This window comes from Balaenoptera musculus, chromosome 3 (assembly GCF_009873245.2).
Source record: "Balaenoptera musculus isolate JJ_BM4_2016_0621 chromosome 3, mBalMus1.pri.v3, whole genome shotgun sequence".
Taxonomy (NCBI): Eukaryota; Metazoa; Chordata; class Mammalia; order Artiodactyla; family Balaenopteridae; genus Balaenoptera; species Balaenoptera musculus.
In genome coordinates this window covers 156,250,583-156,271,535 of record NC_045787.1, presented here as the reverse complement: position 1 = coordinate 156,271,535, position 20,953 = coordinate 156,250,583, and the positions used below count along the sequence as shown (strand labels likewise).

Below are 20,953 nucleotides of genomic sequence, written 5' to 3'. Positions count from 1 at the left end.
GACTGATTTTGGAGAAGACAGTTTGATCAAATTGAGCAAGACTGGCTGATTGGCAAAGTTGTGTAGGGTATGGGGTGGGGCTGGGGGGTGGGTTGGACTCTTGGGGTTCACACAGGGTAGTGAGGAGGAAGGGGCTGCTTTCAGAGAGGGCTGAGAGTAAGAAGGGTTGTGGGTGTTTGGTAGCACACATGACTCCTAGCCTGTGTCTGAGGTCCGAGACTGCAAAAATCGGCTAAGGCTCAAGGTCTGGCTGGGCCTGAGTTTAGAGTTTGTGAGTGTTTCAGATTTTAAGTCCCCAGGAAGCTCTGTGCATGCTTCTGCATTTGTGCCTCCTGGCTGTGTGTTCATGAGCCTTGCAGGACGTGCCTGGCTTCAGTTTCGGGGTGTCGGGGGTGGGGGAGTATCTGTGTTTGTGTCCTGGCTCTGTGTGCGTCTCCCGCTCTGGATGGGTGTTGGGGAGCAGGGGGGATGTTCAGGAGGCTGGGTGTGTCTGTCACGCTGGTTGGGCCCGCGTCTCACCGCATAGCTGGCCTGAGTTTCCAAGAGGGTCTTCGGGTCCCAGGCTGTGTGGGTGGAGGGTGGGCAGGGACCCCGGGAGGCCAGGCCGGGGGCGGGGGAGCTCAGGGCTGGCCCCGGGGCGGAGCGAGCCGCCCAGAGCTGGGGGCGGGGCTGTCCGGCAGTCTCACTTCAGCGAAGTTGGCGGCGCGGAGGCTGGCCCCGGACGCGCCAGGAGCCCAGGGAAGGAGGGAGGAGGGAGGAGGGAGGAGGAAGGGTCGCGGCCGGCCGCCATGGGGCCGGGGCCCCGGGGCCGCCGCCGCCGTCGCCTGATGTCGCCGCCGCCACCCCTGCCGTCCGTGCGGACGCTGCCCTTATTGCTACTGCTAGCGGGGCCGGGGGCTGCAGGTGAGGGGCCGGGACCTGGCGGGCGGGATGGGGTGAGTGGGTGGGGGAAGGGTAAGAACGGAGTGCAAGGCCTCCCCGAGTCTGGGGCTGGCGGGCCTGGGAACCAAGGACCAGAGCGCAGAGACAGGGAGCGCAGGAGCCCGGGGACTGTGTGGCAGTCCCGGGGGGCAGGGACCCAGAATTGGGATTGGGGGCGAGGCAGGACCCCAGAAGCCCGAGGAACTGGGGCCCAGGGGAGATCTGAGCTGGGAATGAAGGGACACAGGAGCCCAGGACTGGGAGCTCGAGGTGCGGGGATCAAGATTAGCGCGGGGGGAGGCGGTGCGGGGGCGTGGGTAACCAAGAATCTGGGGCTGTCTCACAACCTACGCCCGTCTGGAGTCCTGGGAAGGTCACGATTGGAACCCAAGTACCCCCACGTCGGGGACCCCTCGCACAAAAGCCCCCCACCCCACCCCGAGCAGGGCCGGCCGGGCGGGGGGCGGGGAGGTGGCGCGAAGTTCTCGGAGCTCTAAACTCGGAGAAAACTTCCCAGGCCGGAGCGCGGCAAGACCCGGACCCAGACCCAGAGCTGGAGCTGGAGCCAGAGCTGCGCCCGCGCCCCTTCCCCCGCCCGCGGCCTCGCTCCCGCCCCTGGCTGCCAGGACCGGACGGCCCCGGGACCCCGTCCCCGCCTTGGGAAGGGAGGGGAGGGCAGGGGGCGCGAGCCCACGTGCTCCTCTCCGGCTCCGGCGCCCCCTCCCCGCAGCCCGAGCCCCTACCCAGCCTGCCGGGGGGCCCCGCCCCTCCCCCTCCCCACTCTCCCCTCCCCCGCCCGGGACAATGGCCGCGCCGTCTAGACACCCCCTCCCCCCGGCCAGCCTCGCGCTTTCTTTGCCAGACAAAGCGGGACGGCGGCGGGGCCCGGGCCGGGGCTGCAGGGGCGCACCCCCTAAAGGGAGGCCTGGCTGGCAGGGAAGGGATGCGGGCCGACTGGCCCTGGCCCTGGGTCTCTGGACCCTGACGTGGGGCTCAGCACTGGGAGGGGTGGAGGCTGCGGCAGGAAACGGGCCTCCCCAGCTCAGCCCCGGGGTCGATGGGTCAGGACCAGGCAGGAGCAGCCGCCCCCGCGAGGCCAGCCCACACCCACATGGCCTGTCACACATTCACAGGACACACAGTCTTGGGTCGCACATGCAGAGATGAGGACGTGTGCGTGCGCACACACGCACAGAGTACACCTGCGGAGGAATACATCCAGCTCACACAAGACACAGACATACACAGCTCACATGTGTTCACACTCGCATGCACATACAGTGACACATGTTCACACATACCCTGCACCACCAGCCCAAGACTTCACACACACTGCCTGCACACACTCAGATGCACGTAGATGCAAGGACATGCCTACACCCAGCTCACACATGCAGACAGACGGGCACATCCAACCCATACACAGACACACCCAGGCACACAGAGGTCACACACAGACACACAGCTATATACCCAGATACATAGTTCACATACATGGACACATAACAAGTTTCAGTCTATAAACATCTCTACATCCATGCAGGTCACGCAAACACACATGTGGCTCACAGGGCCCACAGCTCAGCAGGGCCCACGGCTTGTGTCATGTGGCCCCCAGTGTGAGTTCACAAACACCCACGGGCTCCTGTCTGGGTAATAGTGTCCTGTCTGCTTGTCCCTTGAGGAAGGGGACAGAAGCCCTGTTTGGTGCATTCCCATGTCCAGCTTAATTTGTTCTATCTTTCCCTTTTTATCTGACTCTGTCCTTCTCTATCTCCTTCTCTCTGTGTCTGCCTGCTTCTAGTTTCCTCTTTTATGTCTGTCTCTGTTTTTCTCATTTCCTCTTCCTCTCCCTTTCTCTCTTTCTCTCTCTCATACATGCACACACGGGCACACATGCACACAGCAGCCCCACACCTGCTGGCACACACAATTCTCCATTAGCTCACACCCCGCCACGCCCCTGACCCATCTGACAGGACAGTTCGACTGTGCCACACCCCAGAGGGACACAGCCCTCAGGGATGGCGACGCTGGACAGGGCAGCCCACATCTTGTGCCAGCTGCCCCTCCCTTCAATACAAACCCTATCCCTGCAACAGCCAATGCTGGAGGCACATGGAGTACATGCCTTGGCATCTCTCCCCAGACCTAGCACACAGGCCTGCCCAGCTGGAGTAGATGCCCAACATCAGGGGAAGGAAGATCCATATGCCCCTAGGACTCCCCACCACTGCCCCCTCCACAACCCCAGGATCTGGGCACACAGTCCCAGACCTCCCTTCAACACTCAGCAGCACCCTCACTTCCTGCCTTAGTACCCCCCCCCCCATTCTGGCAGCTTCTGAGCGCCCACATCTGGCATAAGTCGGCCCCTCCTCCTGCCCACCCCTGCCTTGTGGTTCCCAGGGCTCGAGCTGGCAGGGACAGCTGCAGCCCTAACAGCTGGGGTCAGGGCGGGGGGCCGTGGGAACTGTGGATGGGGGGCTCCCGGCACTTGCAGAGATGCCCCCAGCCTGGCGCAGCTGTTGCCTGAGGGAGGAAAGGGGGGAGTCTCACTCTGGGCTGGGGTTCCTGGGTGCCTGCCTGACACCCCCACCTTCCTTCACCCCTACCCAGCGCCCCCTTGCCTGGATGGAAGCCCGTGTGCGAATGGAGGTCGCTGCACCCAGCTGCCCTCCCGGGAGGCTGCCTGCCTGTGAGTGCCTGGCTCTGAGCCATGAGTGGGCCCTGTCCGGGGAGGCGGTCTGTCTTCTCCCCCTGCCTCTGTGTTCATCACAGATGCTTCTACCACTTCCTACATGTGTGTGGCTTGGGCAACCCCTTGTTTCCCCACTGAATGCAGCAGAGTTAGGAGCAGAGGCTCTGGAGTCTGCCTGGCCTGGGTTCAAATCACACATCATGTTGCTGATGGCCTGAGACTTAAAACTCTTTAAGCCTCAGTGTCCCAGTCTGGAAAATGGGTCCACCAACACCAACTTCACAGAATTCTCTGCTGCCTGAGGTCTTGTGTAAATCCCCTGATGGACAGGTAGTTATTCAATCAACAAATTTTCAGGCACTAGTGACAGTGGCTTGGTAGTAGTGGGTACAGCATCTGCACCTTCCCACATCTCAAGATTTAGTGGTGGGGGCACAAGAGCCCTGATCTGCCATTTTCTTGCTGTGTGACCTTGAGTGAGTCACTTCCCCTCCCTGAACCTCATTGATCTGTGACACAGGGTGCTTCTCCCTGGCTTGTGACCAGAAGGGGCCCCCAAAATGCAATGTTGGATAATGCAAGGAAAGACAGGGGGTTGGGGGAGCAGGGCAGGGCCTGGGAAATTGCTGAGCAGAGGCAGACAGAACTCAGTTTGAATTCTGGGCTCAAAGCAAGTGCTTTGAGCTCTCTGAGCCTTAGTTTTTGCATCTGGAAAATGGGGCAATAATAGTTCCCTCCTTTATGGGGTTGATTGTAAAGAGTAAGAGACCCTTCAGATGCTGAAATCAGCATAGTGTTGGGCATACAGTAAATGCTTAATAAAGGGGATTATCATTATTAATAATGGTAGGGACACAGGAAATAGGTGCCATAAGGTGGAACCTCTCAATGTTATGGGGAAATGCTTGGTTCCTTTTTATAATATTATCATTAGTAAAAGCAGTTCACCCAGTAGCCGTTGATCGATTCATTAATGTATCCATTTATTCAGCAACATGTGTGCCAGGTCCAAGCTGGGTGGTCTGCTTTGACATTAGAGCCCCTTTGAAGTTACACACGCACTTTGGAGCACCGCTGTGGCTCACCTGGGTGGGGGTCTTAGCCTGGTTGAGCGGGTTCCTCGGGTTGGGACGGTGGGACTCGGGATGGTGGGACTCGGAGCCGCGTGGCCGGGCGCCTGCGTTTGGAACTCCGCGCCTGGAATGCTGCCGACAGGTGTATGCGCCCGCGGCTGCCCCGCCCCCCGACAGGTGAATCACCGGCCCGCGCGGCGGCCCGGAGCCCGGATCGCCCGGAGTGGAGCGAGCTCAGTCCCCAGACCTGGGCCGTGGGAAGCACTCCCCACGCCCCCCACCCCCAGTCTCCTTCAAGGTTCCAAATACTCGTGTCCTTTCGGGGTCGCCCCAATCTGTCTCCCCTCCGTGGATCCCCCAACTCTCCCCTTCAAAGTAGGCTCTCAAACCCTTGTCTCTATTTCTTAGTGCTCGCCTCCCTAGCTAGTCCACCCCGCCAAGTCCGTGCTCCCCCCCCCCCCCACCACCACACACACACCCCTGCCCCCGCCAGTCTCCCGCAAAGCACAGGCGGTTGGGCGGGGCGCGGGCGAAGCTGGAACCAGCCAGACCGGTCGGCAGGGGCGCGGGGCCGCAGAGCGTGGGAACCCGCCCGGGGCGCCGGGAGGGAGCCGCGCGGCCACGCCCTGCCTGACGTGGGCGGGGGGCGGTGCGCAGTTCTCAGCGCCCAGAGCAGCACTTCCGCTCCCGGAGAGCTGTCTTGGCTGCCGTCCTTGGCCTGAGGGCCTTAGGAGAGGGCGCTTGGGAGCTGGGTTCTCCCCTTCTTACACCATCTGCACCCGGCCGTGCCCCGACTTGTTTCAGTGGGGGCCGGGGTGAGGGGATCTTGTGGGTGACGCTAAAGACTGAGTCAGCTACTTAAGTTTAGCCCCGAGCGACCTGAACAAGCCAGAGGAGGAACCGGCGCGAGGGGTGCGTAGCGTCGGGGGTCGGGCCTGGACCCTCTTGTCTCTCCAGGCCCCTCCCTCTGACCCCACCGTCTGGAAGTTTCTGGTCTTAAGACCAACCCCCATATTTACCCGCATATTCAAGGTTGCCTTGGTGGGTTTGGAGGGGGCTGCAGGCTGAAGGCCCTCCCTCCAACAAGAGGGCACCAGCGTTGGTGGCCACCTTCTCCCCGCAACGGAAGGAAGGGTTGTATGTGCCCCCAGGAAAGGAGTTGAGGATTGGTGGGGCTTCTCCTGTCTGTCCGTGTGAGAGTCCATATTCGTGAATGAGGCTATGGGTTGGTATCTGAGTATTTGCCAGGGCAATACATCGTGTTGGTGTGTCCTTCTGTGTATCTGTATATTTTGGGGTCTGTCTGTGTGTGCCTGGGAATCTGAGACTTTGCATTTCCCGTTTCCTCTACTCTTGCCCACACAGCCCCATGACCCCCTCCCTCACTGTGAAAATGTATTTGCCTTTTCCCCACCCCCATCACTCTATCCTCCTTATCCCGTGTCATAGTTTCCTGTGGCTACTGTAACAAGTTACCACAAACTGAGTGGTTGAAACCTACAGAAATTTATTCTCACAGTTCTGGAGGCCAGAAGTCTGAAATCTAGGTATTGGCAGTCACAGTCTCTCCAAAGGCTTTAGTGGAGAGTCCTTCCTTCCCTCTTCCAGCTTCTAGAACCTCCAGGTGTTCCTCCAGTCTCTTCACATGGCCTTCTCTTTCTCTCAAATCTCCCTTTGCCTTTCACTTGTAAGTAAGGACAGTTGTCACTCAATTTTGGGCCCACCTGGATAATCCAGGATGATCTCATCTTGATGTCCATCATTTAATCACATCACTAATTACATCTCTTTTTCCAAATAAGGTCACAGTCACAGGTTCTGGGACATGGACATAACTCTTCTGGGGCCACCACTCAACCCACTACATCTTTCATGGCCCTCATGGCCCTCATGGCCCTCACCACCGCCCCGCCCCGGCATGTTGCTTATTAATTCATTATTTGTATATCTTCTCTTTGCCGGACCTGGCTGTGAACATCAAGAGGGTAGAGACCACTTTAATTGTGCTTGCTGCTGTATTCCTATTGCTGAGAACATAGTAGGTGCTCAGGGAATATTTGTTGCATGGATGAATGAGTGTGCGTGTTTGTTTGCTTGTGTGTTTCTTGTCTTTCTTGTGCCTATCTCTGTGTTTGGGGCTATCCTGCCCTCACTTTCTCCACCAAGCCATTTCTGCCCACAGGTGCCCACCAGGCTGGGTGGGTGAACGGTGTCAGCTGGAAGACCCCTGCCATTCCGGCCCCTGTGCTGGCCATGGTGTCTGCCAGAGCTCGGTGGTGGCAGGCACCGCCCGGTTCTCCTGCCGCTGCCCCCGTGGCTTCCGAGGTAAGGGAGGGTCTGGAAGGGAGCCTGAGGCAGGCAAGGGTGTGGTCAGCCCAGGCTCACCCTTTCTGGTTCCGTCCAGGCCCGGACTGCTCCCTGTCAGACCCCTGCCTCAGCAGCCCCTGTGCCCATGGTGCCCGCTGCTCGGTGGGGTCCGATGGCCGCTATGCCTGCTCCTGCCCACCTGGCTACCAGGGCCGCAGCTGCCGAAGCGACGTGGATGAGTGCCGGGTGGGCGGGCCCTGCCGCCACGGTGGCACCTGTCTCAACACGCCTGGCTCCTTCCGCTGCCAGTGCCCAGCTGGCTACACAGGGCCACTGTGTGAGAGCCCCTCGGTGGCCTGTGCTCCCTCGCCGTGCCGTAACGGGGGCACCTGTAGACAGAGTGGCGACCTCACCTACGACTGTGCCTGCCTTCCTGGTGAGGGAGCTGTACCTAAGGGAGGCAGCAGAGGTGGGGGGACAGCAGGCCAGCCTGGCAATGACCGTCCTTGCTTCCTCCTCCCATGCTAGGGTTCGAGGGCCAGAACTGTGAAGTGAATGTGGACGACTGTCCAGGGCACCGATGTCTAAATGGGGGGACGTGTGTGGACGGCGTCAACACCTACAACTGCCAGTGCCCTCCTGAGTGGACAGGTGAGCAGTGGGGCTAGAGGGAAGACCTTGGGTGGGCATGCACCAGGTGACTAGACTGGTGCATCTGTGTGCCACAGGCCAATTCTGTACGGAGGACGTGGACGAGTGTCAGCTGCAGCCCAACGCTTGCCACAATGGGGGCACTTGCTTCAACACACTGGGTGGCCACAGCTGTGTGTGTGTCAATGGCTGGACAGGCGAGAGCTGCAGTCAGAATATTGATGACTGTGCCACGGCCGTGTGCTTCCATGGGGCCACCTGCCATGACCGTGTGGCCTCCTTCTACTGTGCTTGCCCCATGGGCAAAACTGGTGAGTGGCTGTTTTCCCTGTAGGCAGCAGGGAGCCATTGATGGTTCTTGAGTAGAGGCAAGGATGGAGTCTGACTCGAGTATTAGAATGATTATGCTGGAAGCTAGATTTGGGATGAAGGATAAGCCTGGGAGAGGCCTGGGAGGAGGCTGGCAAACAGTCCAGGGCAAAAACCATGGGAATTTAGAGCTAAACTGTGACTGAGAAAGAGAGGGGAAAAAGTCCAAAGGGAAGTGGCAAAGGTCAGAGAAGGTGTTTGGGAGGGGGACTTGGAAATGGAGGGAAGGGTATGTCAGACCGAGGGTATTGCAGAAGCAAAGACTTGATGGTAGGACCCTTTTATAATCAGAAAAAGAATCAATAGATTTAAAAACAATATGTGGGTGTTTCCAACTTCAAATGGTTCAGAAAAAAAGATAGATAAAGCTTACAATAGTTGAATCTAGGTGGTGGGTATACGAATAAACTTTTTTTGTATGTTTGAACTTTTCATAATAAATGATTGGGGGAAAATAGCTACTAAATACACTTCTGGTTAATAAAAACAAAACACAAAACCGTATTTGGGGGTGTGGGAGCTTTGGGCAGAGCTGGGGGGGCGGTATCTGCCCTTGACCTCTACCTACTCCTTCCCAGGACTTCTCTGTCATCTGGATGACGCCTGCGTCAGCAACCCCTGTCACGAGGATGCTATCTGCGACACGAACCCGGTGAACGGCAGGGCTATCTGCACCTGTCCACCTGGCTTCACAGGCGGGGCTTGTGACCAGGATGTGGATGAGTGTTCCATCGGTGAGGGGGCGCTGTCTGAGAGTAGGGAAGGAGGGGAGAGGCGGTTGTCAGCCGCCCACACCTACACCCGCTGTGACTCCTCCTGCAGGTGCCAACCCTTGTGAGCACCTGGGCCGGTGCGTGAACACACAGGGCTCATTCCTGTGCCAGTGCGGCCGTGGCTACACTGGTCCGCGTTGCGAGACCGACGTCAATGAGTGCCTCTCTGGCCCCTGCCGCAACCAGGCCACGTGCCTCGACCGTATAGGCCAGTTTACCTGCATCTGCATGGCAGGTGTGTGGTGGGCGTGGCTGGGGCGGGGCCTGAGGTGGGGAGGCGGGGTGAGAAAAGCCTCAGGCAGGGCCGGGGAGCGGAGGGAGCTGGGACTGTGAGGCTGAAGCCTGGGATGAGGTGGAGGCGGAGCCAGAGCAGAATCTTGTGCGAGGTTGCAGGCATGGTCAAGTGGAGTCGGTGGAACCTCAGATGGGCTGGGAGTGGAGTCTGGACACTATGGGGCGGCAATGACATGAGGGCAGGACCACGGTCTGGAGTGATCAAGGCAGAGCCTGCAGACAGAAATGCACTGATGCCGGGGCTGGGATTGAGGCTGGGCACAAGGCTATGGTGGGCCCTGAGGCTGGGACCTGGGGACAAGACGTAGTCTGAGGACTGGAGAGGGCAAGGGCTGGTCTGAAGGCAAGGCGCATGTGGAGTCTCATAAGCCTTGAACCAGTTGGGGCCACAGCTGAATGAAGGTCCAGCCTGAGTCTAAAAAACTGAATCTAGGGTTGGGTGGCGGCAAGGCCAAGGCTCAGGGGAACTGTCTATAAGTGGGAAGGGGGTATGTCCCCCCTTGCTCTCCCTTCAGACCAGAAGCTAACCCCCATTGCCCTAATCCCCTTCCCTCTACCCCCAGGCTTCACAGGCACTTATTGCGAGGTGGACATGGACGAGTGTCAGAGCAGCCCGTGTGTCAATGGCGGGGTCTGCAAGGACAGAGTCAATGGCTTCAGCTGCACCTGCCCCTCGGGTGAGGACTCTGGGCCGGGGAGCCTGAAAAAGACGAGTCTCTGAAGGGGCAAAGGCTCCAGGATGGGAGCTTATAAGACCATATTAGTGGTTACCTATCATAACAGAAACCACCTTATGAAAAACCTTGAAATTAATTTAAAACTAAGTAAATGGACTCCCCACCCAAACAAGGCAGCTCTGGTGAGGGGTGACTGCTCTGACCCTATCTGGCCCTCTGTTCATCCCACACCCCCCACTCCAGGCTTCAGCGGGGCTATGTGTCAGCTGGACGTGGATGAATGCGCCAGCACACCCTGCCGGAATGGAGCCAAGTGCGTGGACCAGCCGGATGGCTATGAGTGCCGCTGCGCAGAGGGTGAGGGAGGGCCAGTGACAAGTTGGCAAGAATCTGGAGGCGGGGCTAATGGGGGAAAGGGCCAATAATTACCTTGGGGAAAAGTTAGGGACAGGGCTGCAGCAAGGCAGGACCTCAGCAGGGCCAATGAGAGAGCCAGGAGGCGGAGCCAATGATGGACACGAACATGAGCAGAGGTAAGGCTGGGGGTGAGGCCAAAAGGTCTAGCAGGATAGGTGTGCACTTAACTGGAGGGGTCGGGTCCGACCCCCTACATCCCCAGGCACCTCCCATGTGTCCCCATTTCCAGTGGAGGGCGAGGCAAATCAGGGCTGATAGTGTAAGGATTGGAAGCAGGGTCACGCTAGGGGTGGGATTTAACTGCAGTAGGGTCCTGGCCAGGGACGAGTCTTGGAGCTTGTAGCCGGATGGAATGGAGGCCAGCTAGGGGCAGGGCCTGAATTGAGCCCGCCTCCTGTTGGCTCGATGGGCCGGGCCTGAGGTAGAGCTGAGCCAGAATTGGGCAGAAGCCACAGCTGTGGGCAGGACCTTGGCCAGTGGGCGGAGCCTGACCCTCTGTCCCCACAGGCTTCGAGGGCACGGTGTGTGAGCACAACGTGGATGACTGCTCGCCAGACCCATGCCACCATGGGCGCTGTGTGGATGGCATCGCCAGTTTCTCGTGCGCCTGTGCCCCGGGCTACACCGGCACGCGCTGTGAAAGCCAGGTGGACGAGTGCCGAAGCCAGCCCTGCCGCCACGGTGGCAAATGCCTAGACCTGGTGGACAAATACCTCTGCCGCTGCCCTCCCGGCACCACAGGTGGGGCCGGGGGCTGGGCTGGGGCAGAAACAGTACATCTGGTAGGACACAGAGGGTTCGGGAATGGTGCTCCTGGTAGGGCACAGTGGTGGCAATCCCTGTCGTGTTCCCCTTCCCCAGGTGTGAACTGTGAGGTGAACATTGATGATTGTGCTAGCAACCCCTGCACCTTTGGAATCTGCCGGGACAGCATCAACCGCTATGACTGTGTCTGCCAGCCTGGCTTCACAGGTGGGCAAGTCGCTGCCGTGGAATGGAGGTCTTTATAGGGTGAGGGTGAAATCACCCATCTTTCTTGGCCAGGTTTTGCCCCTCTCTTTGCACACGCTGGTCCAACGAGATTGTCCACGCTTTGCCCTGAGATAGTGCTTTCTCTCATTGGCGTGTTGTCCCCATATTAGCTCAAGATTATCCTGGAACATACAGGAAGGTGTTCAGACTCAGGGATTGAGGTGTTTCTGAGTGGGGCCAGGGTAACCCTTGGTGGAAATGAAAGTGATTTCATATAAGTTTGGGGACAAGGATGATTTGGGGCAAGGTATCTCTGGGTTGAGGAGGTGACTAATCCTAATCTGCACAAGAGATGATGTGTTGTGAAGCAAATGAGATTGTCCTTGCTCAAGGGTGTGGCTCTGCTAAATGGGGCAAGGTTGTCCCTCCCCGGTAGGCTCGGCTATCCTCGTTCTGGGACGAGGTTGTCTGCCTGCTCCCCAGGGCCTCTCTGCAACGTGGAGATCAACGAGTGTGCGTCCAGCCCATGCGGTGAGGGGGGCTCCTGCGTGGATGGTGAAAATGGCTTCCAATGCCTCTGCCCACCTGGCTCCCTGCCCCCGCTCTGTCTTCCCCCAAGCCATCCCTGCGCCCAAGAACCCTGCAGTCATGGCGTCTGCCACGACGCGCCTGGAGGGTGAGGCCTCTCCCCAACCCCTGACCCCCACTGCTTCCCTGCCCTCCTGCCAGCCCTGACTGCCTCCCCCTTCAGGTTCCGCTGCGTGTGTGAGCTTGGCTGGAGTGGCCCTCAGTGCAGTCAGAGCCTCGCTCGAGATGCCTGTGAATCCCATCCCTGCTGGGCAGGCGGCACCTGCACCAGTGATGGAACGGGCTTCCGCTGTACCTGTCCCCCTGGTGTCCAGGGTGCGTGTCCCCACTTTCCCTCCCCAGGGCTGCCTCCTCCCTTCTTCCTTATCATTTCCCTTCTGTTCCATTCTCCCTTCCTTCTCTACATTTATACCCCCCCCCACTTTTTTTTCCTCTCCCACCCCTACCCAGGAGCTTGGGAAGTGGGTATCAAGGTGGGGACCTTGGGGGGAGATGGGAAAATGGAATCTCTCAAGACTGTCTCACTCTGCCTGCCCACTACAGGCCATCAGTGTGAGCTGCTGTCCCCCTGCACCCCAAATCCCTGTGAGCATGGGGGCTACTGTGAGTCTGCCCCTGGCCAGCTGGCTGTCTGCTCCTGCCCCCCTGGTTGGCAAGGTACATCAGCTGCTTCTTCCTCTTCCTCTGCCTCATCTCCTTTGCAACCTACCCCATACTGGGTGATGTTGGGGACCCAGAGAGGGAGTCACTCCTGGCCCTGCCTTTTAGGGGAGCTTCCTTCTGGGAAGAAACAGAGCTAGACACAGACACTTGCAGCCTATGTGGTCAGTTCAGAAGAAGAGGAAGGGCTATGGGGTTGGGGGAGCTAGGAATCAGGCTGAGAGTTTTGGGGACAGCCTGGAGGAGCAGACCTCAGTCACAGAATGCATTCACCACCCTCTGAAACAAGGAGAAGGCAGTTCTGGAACAGTGTGTGCAAAATGCCCAGAGGCAAACTGTTCTTGCCTTCATCCATCTCAGCCTTCAGGTTCTTCCTGAGTGCCAGGTACCCTCAGACCCTACCCTGCGCCTTCTACCCCGGTGTGTTATTTTACTCCCCACCCCCAGGCTCACGATGTCAGCAGGACGTGGATGAGTGTGCTGGCCCCTCACCCTGTGGTCCCCATGGTACCTGCACCAACCTGGCAGGGAGTTTCAGCTGTACCTGCCACGAGGGCTATAGTGGCCCTTCCTGTGATCAGGACATCGATGACTGTGACCCCAGTGAGTTCAGGGGAGCTCTTGGGGGAGGGGTGCTGACCTAGGGAACAGGTTCATGAAGCCCATGCATGTGCCTAGCACTGTGTTTTCATTTCATCTTCACAGTTATCTTACTTTCCCCATTTTGCTCATGAAAACTGAGGCCCCAAAGAGGTTAAGTGACTTGCCCAAGGTCATGCAGCAAGTAGAGGGATGAGCTGGGAGAGGACTCTGAAGCCTATATAGATTGCCTCTGGCAGCAAGCAAGTTAGGATTGTGTGTAAAGTATGAGATAACAGGCCCCTAGTGAGTCTCCAGGAGCACTGTTCAATGGACAAATAATGCAAGCCACATATGAATTAAATTTTTTCTAATAGCCACGTTAAAAAGTAAACAAAACAAACAAAAACAGGTTTATTTAACCTAATACATAAAAATATTATCATTTCAGTATAATCAATATAAAATTATTGAGATATTTTACATTCTTTTTTTTTTTCATACTGAGTCCTCACAATCTGAAACCTGATGTCTATTTTATGCTTACAGTACATCTCAGATTGGACCAGCCACATGTCAAGGGCTCAAGAGCCACATGTGGTCAGTGGCCACTTTACTGGCTAGTCCAGGTCTGGAGGAGACCTCCTGTGCCGAGCCCAGGACTTGAGCAGACACAACTAGTACTTGGCAGCTCAAAGGGACCTTTTTTTGGCTTCTCCAACCCCTACCCCCTTCCACATAGGCGAGGTTTCCAGATAAGGAAGGGGGTGAAGCCACAGAGGGGACAGAGTTTTGATCCCCCTGGCCAAATGTGCCCCTCCCAATTAAGCCTGGTTTTCTCCTAATCCCCCTCTACACAAGACATGGCCAGGTCAGGCTGGACTGACAGGGGGCGAGGTGTGTGACCAGACCTCCTCCTTTCTGACCATAGACCCCTGCCTGAATGGTGGCTCATGTCAGGATGGAGTGGGCTCCTTTTCCTGCTTCTGCCTACCTGGCTTTGCTGGCCCCCGCTGCGCCCGAGATGTGGATGAGTGTCTGAGCAGCCCTTGCGGCCCAGGCACCTGCACAGACCACGTGGCTTCCTTCACCTGCACCTGCCCGCCGGGTTATGGAGGCTTCCTCTGTGAGCAGGACCTACCTGACTGCAGCCCCAGGTGGGTGGGGCCTGTCCTGGGAGTCAGGGGCCCTGGCATCGGATGGGGAGCGGGACCTGAGGAGTGGGGACAAGGGGAGTCCTCGGCTTGGCACCCACCTCAGGACTCTGATGCCTGATGGGTTAGTGTCCGGGAAGGGGCAGGCCATCTGTTGGGAGGTCACCTTAGGTACCCTGATCCCTGAGGGAGCCAGGCCAGACCAGGGTGGGGTCTCCACGTGGCTTCCACGTAGCCCAGAAGTACCTGGTATATCGGGGCTAAGGGACAGGACGGGGAGGGGCCTCTGCTGGGACTGCAGCTTCTCCTTGGGGTAGGGGTTTTCCCACTCAAAGCTAGGAGGGGCCCATGGGGGAGGGTGGGGCCTTCGAGGGGGCGGGGCCTGACGCACTCCTCCTTTCCCTCCAGCTCCTGCTTCAATGGCGGGACCTGCGTGGATGGTGTGAACTCCTTCAGCTGCCTGTGCCGCCTGGGCTACACTGGCGCACACTGCCAACATGAGGCCGACCCTTGCCTCTCGAGACCCTGCTTGCACGGGGGCGTCTGCACTGCCTCCCACCCCGGCTTCCGCTGTGCCTGCCCTGAAGGCTTCACCGGCGCGCAGTGCCAGGTGGGCGGGGTCACTGGTGTCTTGGGGGAGGAGTCTAGAAGGATAGTCTGAGGGAGGGGCCTGCTGGGTACTCTGATTGGGAAGCCTGCCTGGATCCTGGGGGAGGAATCTGGAGAGGTATTCTGGAGCCTGCCCAGGACTCTGGAGGAGAAGCTGGGTCCGTTTTCAAGGGTCCCCAAGAGCGGACACCGTGGCCTTCCTTTCCAGACGCTGGTAGACTGGTGCAGCCGCACGCCTTGTCAGAATGGGGGCCACTGTGCCCGGACCGGGGCCTCTTTCTACTGCCTTTGCGCCCCGGGGTGGAGCGGCCGCCTCTGTGACATCCAGAGTCTACCCTGCAGAGAGGCCGCAGCCCAAATCGGTGAGGGGGTGCGCGTGACTGGGTTTGGGGGGCTTGGGAGGGTGTGTATGCACATACTTCCTGCTAGTGTGAGCCGAATGAGAGTGCAACAGAGCATGTAGACATGGTGGGGATATGTGACTCTGTGACAGCTGGCCAGGACAAGGATGGTGTGTATGTCTATCGCCATGAGACGACCTGGATGTCTGCAGCGCTGTGTGTGACCTAGCTGGCATGAGCTTCGAAGGTGTGTGTATGTCACTTTCAGGGGATGTGTGACAACCTGACAGAGTGTGGGTGAGACCTTGGTGACTGAAGCTAGTTGGGGGTGTTGGGTGGTGCTGAGTATGATGTGGGCCGGGAGGAGGGAGCCTGCCTGACGCTGCTCTCCTCTGTCCAGGGGTGCCGATGGAGCAGCTGTGTCAGGCTGGTGGGCAGTGCGTGGACAAGGACAGCTCCCACTACTGCGTGTGCCCAGAGGGCCACACAGGCAGTCATTGTGAGCGGGAGGTGGACCCCTGCTTGGCCCAGCCCTGCCAGCATGGGGGCACCTGCCGGGGCTACATGGGAGGTTATGTGTGCGAGGTAAGGAGCGCCCAGTGGAGGGGACGGGGGAGCTAGTCACTCCTGGGTGGGTCTGGCTACACATTTCTGTGTGTCTATAGCCTGGTGTGGTGTCTCTCTCTAGGCATGTCTGCGTTTTTGCTTTTGTGACTCTGGTTATATCTTTGTGGGTGTCATTCTGGGTAGATCTTAGGGTGTCTCTGTCTGGGTGTACTTCTGTCTTTGGTTGTTTCTTGGACATATCTATGTGTGTCTCTGTGCATGGTGTCTCTTTGGGTATGAATGCATGTGCCAGTGTCTGAATGTGCATCTCTGGTTGTGTGTGTCTCGTGTGTATCTGGGTATCTGGGTGTTTCTCCTGTGGGTCTGTCTTGTGCATTTGTACTGTGTGTGTCCCTTTGCACTGAGTGTATCTGTAGCCCTTGTGCCTGCGTGTCCTCCCATGTCTGGGTGTGTTTCCGTGTACTGGGTGTGTTTCCATGTACTGGGTGTGTCTCCATGTACTGGGTGTGTGTGTGTTTCTGCACACTGGGCATGTCTCTGTGTGTTGGATGACTGTATGTGTCCTTTTGCACTGGGAGTCTCTGTATCTTCATGGCGAGTACCTGTGTCTCTCTGGGCTGAGTGGGTCCCTGCCTCACCCCCACCGCAGTGTCCAGCTGGCTACACTAGTGACAACTGTGAGGAAGACATGGACGAGTGTGCCTCCCAGCCCTGCCAGCATGGGGGCATCTGCATTGACCTTGTGGCCCGCTATCTCTGCTCGTGTCCTCCAGGAACGCTGGGTAGGCCAGTGTCAGGGTTGGGGGACAGGACGGGAGGCTGGGTTTCTGACCACTCCTGACTGCTCCCCGTCCCCCCCTTCCCCTAGGCGTGCTCTGCGAGATTAATGAGGATGACTGTGGCCCAGGCCCACCCCTGGACCCGGGCCCCCGGTGTCTGCACAATGGTACCTGTGTGGACCTGGTGGGTGGCTTCCGCTGCACCTGTCCCCCGGGATACACCGGCCTGCGCTGTGAGGCGGACATCAATGAGTGTCGTCCAGGTGCCTGCCATGCGGCGCATACCCGGGACTGCCTGCAGGACCCAGGTGGGGGCTTCCACTGCCTTTGTCATGCCGGCTTCACAGGTAAGCATGGGAGAGGGGGCTGGCCTGCGATCCTGCCTGTGTTCCCCATTGTGGCTCATCCACGTGTTCTGCTTGCCCAGGTCCCCACTGTCAGACTGTCTTGTCTGCCTGTGAGTCGCAGCCATGCCAGCATGGAGGCCAGTGCCATCCCAGCCCCGGCTCTGGGGGAGCGCTGACTTTCTCTTGCCACTGTGTCCCGGTAGGTGGGGTTGGACACTCACATCAAGGTCTCTGGGAGAGGAGTGGGAGCATGCCCTCATGGGAGGGTGTGGCTTTAGGGGAGAAGAGGTGTAAGATGGAAGGGGTTTCTGGGAAATGTTGAAATTACCTGGAGGTTGTGTGTTTGTGTGTGTGTCCCTCTGGAATTTGGAGTTGTGGCCTCTTGGGGAAGGCTGGGCTTACCTACAAGGTGGGGCTCCAGTGGAAGAGGGAGAGGTTGAGCCAGACCTGGGGAGACTGGAGGTCCAACCTTTCCCAAGTCCTGATCCCCCATATTCCCCTCTGTCTCCCCCTTCAACCCTCCACCCTTCCATTTCTCTTTCCCTCCTTCCTCTCTGTCTCCTCCCCTTCTCTCCCTCCATCCCCTGCCCCCGCACTTTTTTTTCTCTCCTTTCCCCCCACCCAACCCACAGCCGTTCTGGGGCCCGCGTTGCGAGCGGGTGGCACGTTCCTGCTGGGAGCTGCAGTGCCCGGTGGGCGTCCCGTGCCAGCAGACGGTCCGTGGACCGCGCTGCGCCTGTCCCCCGGGGCTGTCGGGTCCCGCCTGCCGGGGTTCCCGGGGGTCGCCACTGGGAGCCGCCAATGCCAGCTGCGTGACCTCCCCTTGCCTCCACGGGGGCTCCTGCCGCCCGGAGACGCTGGCGCCCTTCTTCCGCTGCGCGTGCGCGCCAGGCTGGGCTGGGCCGCGCTGTGAGATACCTGCAGCGGTGCCGGAGGCCCCCGAGGAGCCGTCTTGCCCGAGAGCCGCCTGCGAGGCCAAAAGCGGCGACAAGCGATGTGACCGAGAGTGCAACAGCCCAGGCTGCGGCTGGGACGGCGGCGACTGCTCGCTGAGCGTGAGCGACCCCTGGCGGCAGTGCGCGGCGTTGCAGTGCTGGCTCCTCTTCAACAACAGCCGCTGCGACCCCGCCTGCAGTTCGCCCGCCTGCCTCTATGACAACTTCGACTGCCGCGCAGGCGGCCGGGAGCGCACCTGCAAGTGAGCCGGTCCTCACTCTGTGTCTTGTCTGTCCATGTGTCACATCTGACCATCCATGGGCCCTGCTTCTCTATCTGCCCCTCCGTTTGCCTTGGTCTGTCAGTCAATCCTTAATCTGTCTGTTGGGTTGTCCCTTCACTTGACCCATCTGTTTCTTGGTGTACCGTCTGCCCATCCATCTGTCATTTGTCTGTCTGTCTTCCCATTCCTGTGCCCTGTCTGTCCATCCTTGTTCCCTGCCTGTCTATCAATGTGCCCACCTGTCTGTTCATCCATGTGCTCCTTTTGTCTGTTTTTCTGTCTGCCTCTGTACTCCATCTGTCCCTCCCTATGCCCTGTTTGTTTGTCTTTCTGTCCATCCATGAATTCCTTTTGTCCCTCTATACACCCAACTGTCTGTCTGCACACCTGCTTGTCCATCCTTGGACCTCATCTGTCCATCTGTCTGTCCCTATGCCAGTCTGTCCAGCTGTGTGCCCCATCTGTCCATCTTTGTGCCCCACCTGTTCATCCGTGTGCCTCTTCTCTCTGTCCTTCTGTCCATTCACACACCCTTTTTGCCCCTCTATATGCCCATCCATCTGTCCATGCTCCTGCCTATTCCTGCCCCTCTTCTGCCGTTCTCTGTGTCTGTTCATGAGCCCTGTCTATTTGTCCTATGCATTTCATCTGTCCATCCCTGTGCTCTGCTCTCTGTGACCCTCTGTGTGTTCCTCTGTCTACCTGGAACCCTTTCCTTACTTTTATCTTCCTGTCCTCATTCCCACCCTCACTCTCCCCCTTGCTCATTCTGCTCCAGCCACCCTGGCCTTTCTTCCATTCTTCAGATTCCCCAGGCTTGGCCCCACCTCAGGGCCTTTGCACTGGCTGTTCCCTCTGCCTGGAATGCTCTCCTTCAGGAAGCCACATGGCTCCTCCCTCACCTCCTTCAAGTTTTTGCTCAAACAATGACCTTCTCAGTGAGCTCCTCCCTGGCCACCCACCCTCAGCCTTATTTTTTTCCTTAGCATTTAATTCCATATAGATGTGTGTGTGTGTTTAAATTTAGCCTTTATTGGTGTGTGATCGAAATGCTGTATGTTCTGCTCATTCATCTCCTTTAATATCTGTCTCCGCCCACTGTAATGCCAGATCCACGTGGGTAGGGATTTATGTTGGGGCCATATCCTTAGAGCCTACAGTAGCGCCCAGCACATAACAGGTGGCTCTCAGTAGTTATTGACTTATTGATAGTTACAAAGCAATGGCTGTGTTTGCAGAAAGCCTGATACATTCCACAAGCACGTGGATACATGCCAGTTCTCTGCGCTTGCGCTGGCTCCAGAGTCCGGGTGCTCTGCGGTGTTTGCGTGCAGCGGAGTTGGAGGCTCCCTTGACCCCGCCCCTCTCTGTCCCCAGCCCGGTGTATGAGAAGTACTGCGCGGACCACTTTGCCGACGGCCGCTGCGATCAGGGCTGCAACACAGAGGAGTGCGGTTGGGATGGACTGGACTGTGCGGGTGAGGTGCCAGCTCTGCTGGCCCGAGGCGTCCTGGTGCTCACCGTGCTGCTGCCGCCGGAGGAGCTGCTGCGCTCCAGCGCCGACTTCCTGCAGCGGCTCAGCGGCATCCTGCGCACCTCGCTGCGCTTCCGTCTGGACGAGAACGGCCAGGCTATGGTCTTCCCTTACCACCGGCCTGGTCCTGGCTCCGAATCCCGGAACCGGCGGGAGCTGGCCCCTGAGGTGATCGGGTGAGTGACTCCCCCCGGGGGAGCCATGGCGTCCACGCAGACGCTAGGCCGGGCGTGGGAAGGGGCACCATTCCTCAGGTCTTGTGCACTTACTTCCCTTAACATCTGGGAGAGCCTTCTTGGCAATATATACAGCGTCGTACAATACATGCATCTCGGTCTCGGCACCATTGACATTTGGGGCCGGATCGCTCTTTGCTGTGAGGGGCTGTCCTGTCTTGTGCACTGTAGGATGTTTAGCAGTATCCCTGGCCTCTATCCACTAGATGCAAGCAGCGCACTTCCCCTCCCCTAAGATGTGACAACCCAACATGCCTCCAGACATGGGCAAGGGTCCTCTGGGGGAACAGAATAGCCCCTGGTCTAGCGCTGTTTCCTTCTGGAGAGGCAGGGGTATAGCAGAGTGTTTAAGGGCATGTGTAGTTTTTTGTTTGTTTGTTTTAGAAATAGAAAATATAGAACTCTCCTGCTGGTGGCCTGGTAGAGGGGCCAGAAGGGAGATGTGGCTTCTGAGCAGAGTGGGACCTGCCACAGGGAGGAGGGCTGGAGGCTAGAGATGAGGGGCAGGGCCTCTGACTGGGTATGGCTGGGATGGGGGAGATGGCGAGGATGGTTGATGGATGTGCCAGTCCCTGGCTGGGGTGACTGAGTTGCTGGAAGTGGTCTCATCAAGATGAAGACACAGGGTGAAAACCAGGGGTTACTTTGGGGCTTCCAGAGGGATCTGGGGGTCTCGGAGAGACCCTCAGGAGGCAGTTGGGGTCGGAAGATTGAGAGAAGAAAGCAAAAAGGGTTTGGCAATCATTGCAGCCATGGGAGGGACACGAAGAAGTGGGGAGAGATGTGGGGACAGAAGGATCATCTGGGGACACTGAGTCCTAAGGATTGGTTGAAGGAAATCAGCTCAGAAAAGAGAAGGAGAAGGAGCAGCCGGAGACAGAAGGAGAGCCAGGGCTCAGGGCACTGGGCATCCCAAAGAAGGAAAATGTTTGGAGGGTTGGGTTCCTGGAAGCAGAGCCTGAGATGGAGATTCAGATACATGTGATGTATTGGAAAGGTGCTCTCAGTAGACAGGGAATGAGGGAAGTAGGATGGGGCAGGGGAGGAACTGAGGCAGGAGGTAGCCTCAACCAGGGTCCAGCCTCAGCCTGATCCCTTGGAGAGCTCTGGAGGGTGAGTAGCACCTCAAAGTTGGTCCCACCTTGAGACAGGAGGGCCAGCTTTTGTACACCCCACATGAGCCAA

The 20,953-nt window shown here is 58.3% G+C and overlaps 1 protein-coding gene across 6 annotated transcripts in view; it reads left to right on the top strand.

Moving 5' to 3' along the window:
- Nucleotides 1–745: 745 nt before the first annotated feature.
- NOTCH3 (notch receptor 3) overlaps nucleotides 746–20,953 on the top strand; it is a 56,422-nt gene continuing 36,214 nt past the window's right edge. For 3 of the 6 annotated variants that reach the window (XM_036845775.1, XM_036845771.1, XM_036845770.1), the window contains exons 1-25: nucleotides 746–903; nucleotides 3,541–3,619; nucleotides 6,878–7,020; nucleotides 7,100–7,438; nucleotides 7,531–7,653; nucleotides 7,731–7,964; nucleotides 8,601–8,756; nucleotides 8,845–9,030; nucleotides 9,653–9,766; nucleotides 10,010–10,123; nucleotides 10,691–10,924; nucleotides 11,045–11,155; nucleotides 11,639–11,831; nucleotides 11,907–12,058; nucleotides 12,287–12,400; nucleotides 12,851–13,006; nucleotides 13,914–14,139; nucleotides 14,545–14,746; nucleotides 14,954–15,107; nucleotides 15,487–15,671; nucleotides 16,303–16,435; nucleotides 16,522–16,779; nucleotides 16,860–16,978; nucleotides 17,412–17,977; nucleotides 19,376–19,708. In XM_036845775.1, coding sequence (XP_036701670.1) covers nucleotides 789–903; nucleotides 3,541–3,619; nucleotides 6,878–7,020; nucleotides 7,100–7,438; nucleotides 7,531–7,653; nucleotides 7,731–7,964; nucleotides 8,601–8,756; nucleotides 8,845–9,030; nucleotides 9,653–9,766; nucleotides 10,010–10,123; nucleotides 10,691–10,924; nucleotides 11,045–11,155; nucleotides 11,639–11,831; nucleotides 11,907–12,058; nucleotides 12,287–12,400; nucleotides 12,851–13,006; nucleotides 13,914–14,139; nucleotides 14,545–14,746; nucleotides 14,954–15,107; nucleotides 15,487–15,671; nucleotides 16,303–16,435; nucleotides 16,522–16,779; nucleotides 16,860–16,978; nucleotides 17,412–17,977; nucleotides 19,376–19,708 — 4,739 coding nt within the window. In that variant the 5' untranslated portion in view covers nucleotides 746–788. Of the gene's footprint in view, nucleotides 904–3,540; nucleotides 3,620–6,877; nucleotides 7,021–7,099; nucleotides 7,439–7,530; nucleotides 7,654–7,730; nucleotides 7,965–8,600; nucleotides 8,757–8,844; nucleotides 9,031–9,652; nucleotides 9,767–10,009; nucleotides 10,124–10,690; nucleotides 10,925–11,044; nucleotides 11,156–11,591; nucleotides 11,832–11,906; nucleotides 12,059–12,286; nucleotides 12,401–12,850; nucleotides 13,007–13,913; nucleotides 14,140–14,544; nucleotides 14,747–14,953; nucleotides 15,108–15,486; nucleotides 15,672–16,302; nucleotides 16,436–16,521; nucleotides 16,780–16,859; nucleotides 16,979–17,411; nucleotides 17,978–19,375; nucleotides 19,709–20,953 lie in introns of all 6 variants that reach the window. The other 3 variants (XM_036845772.1, XM_036845773.1, XM_036845774.1) reach the window with 3 other exon arrangements.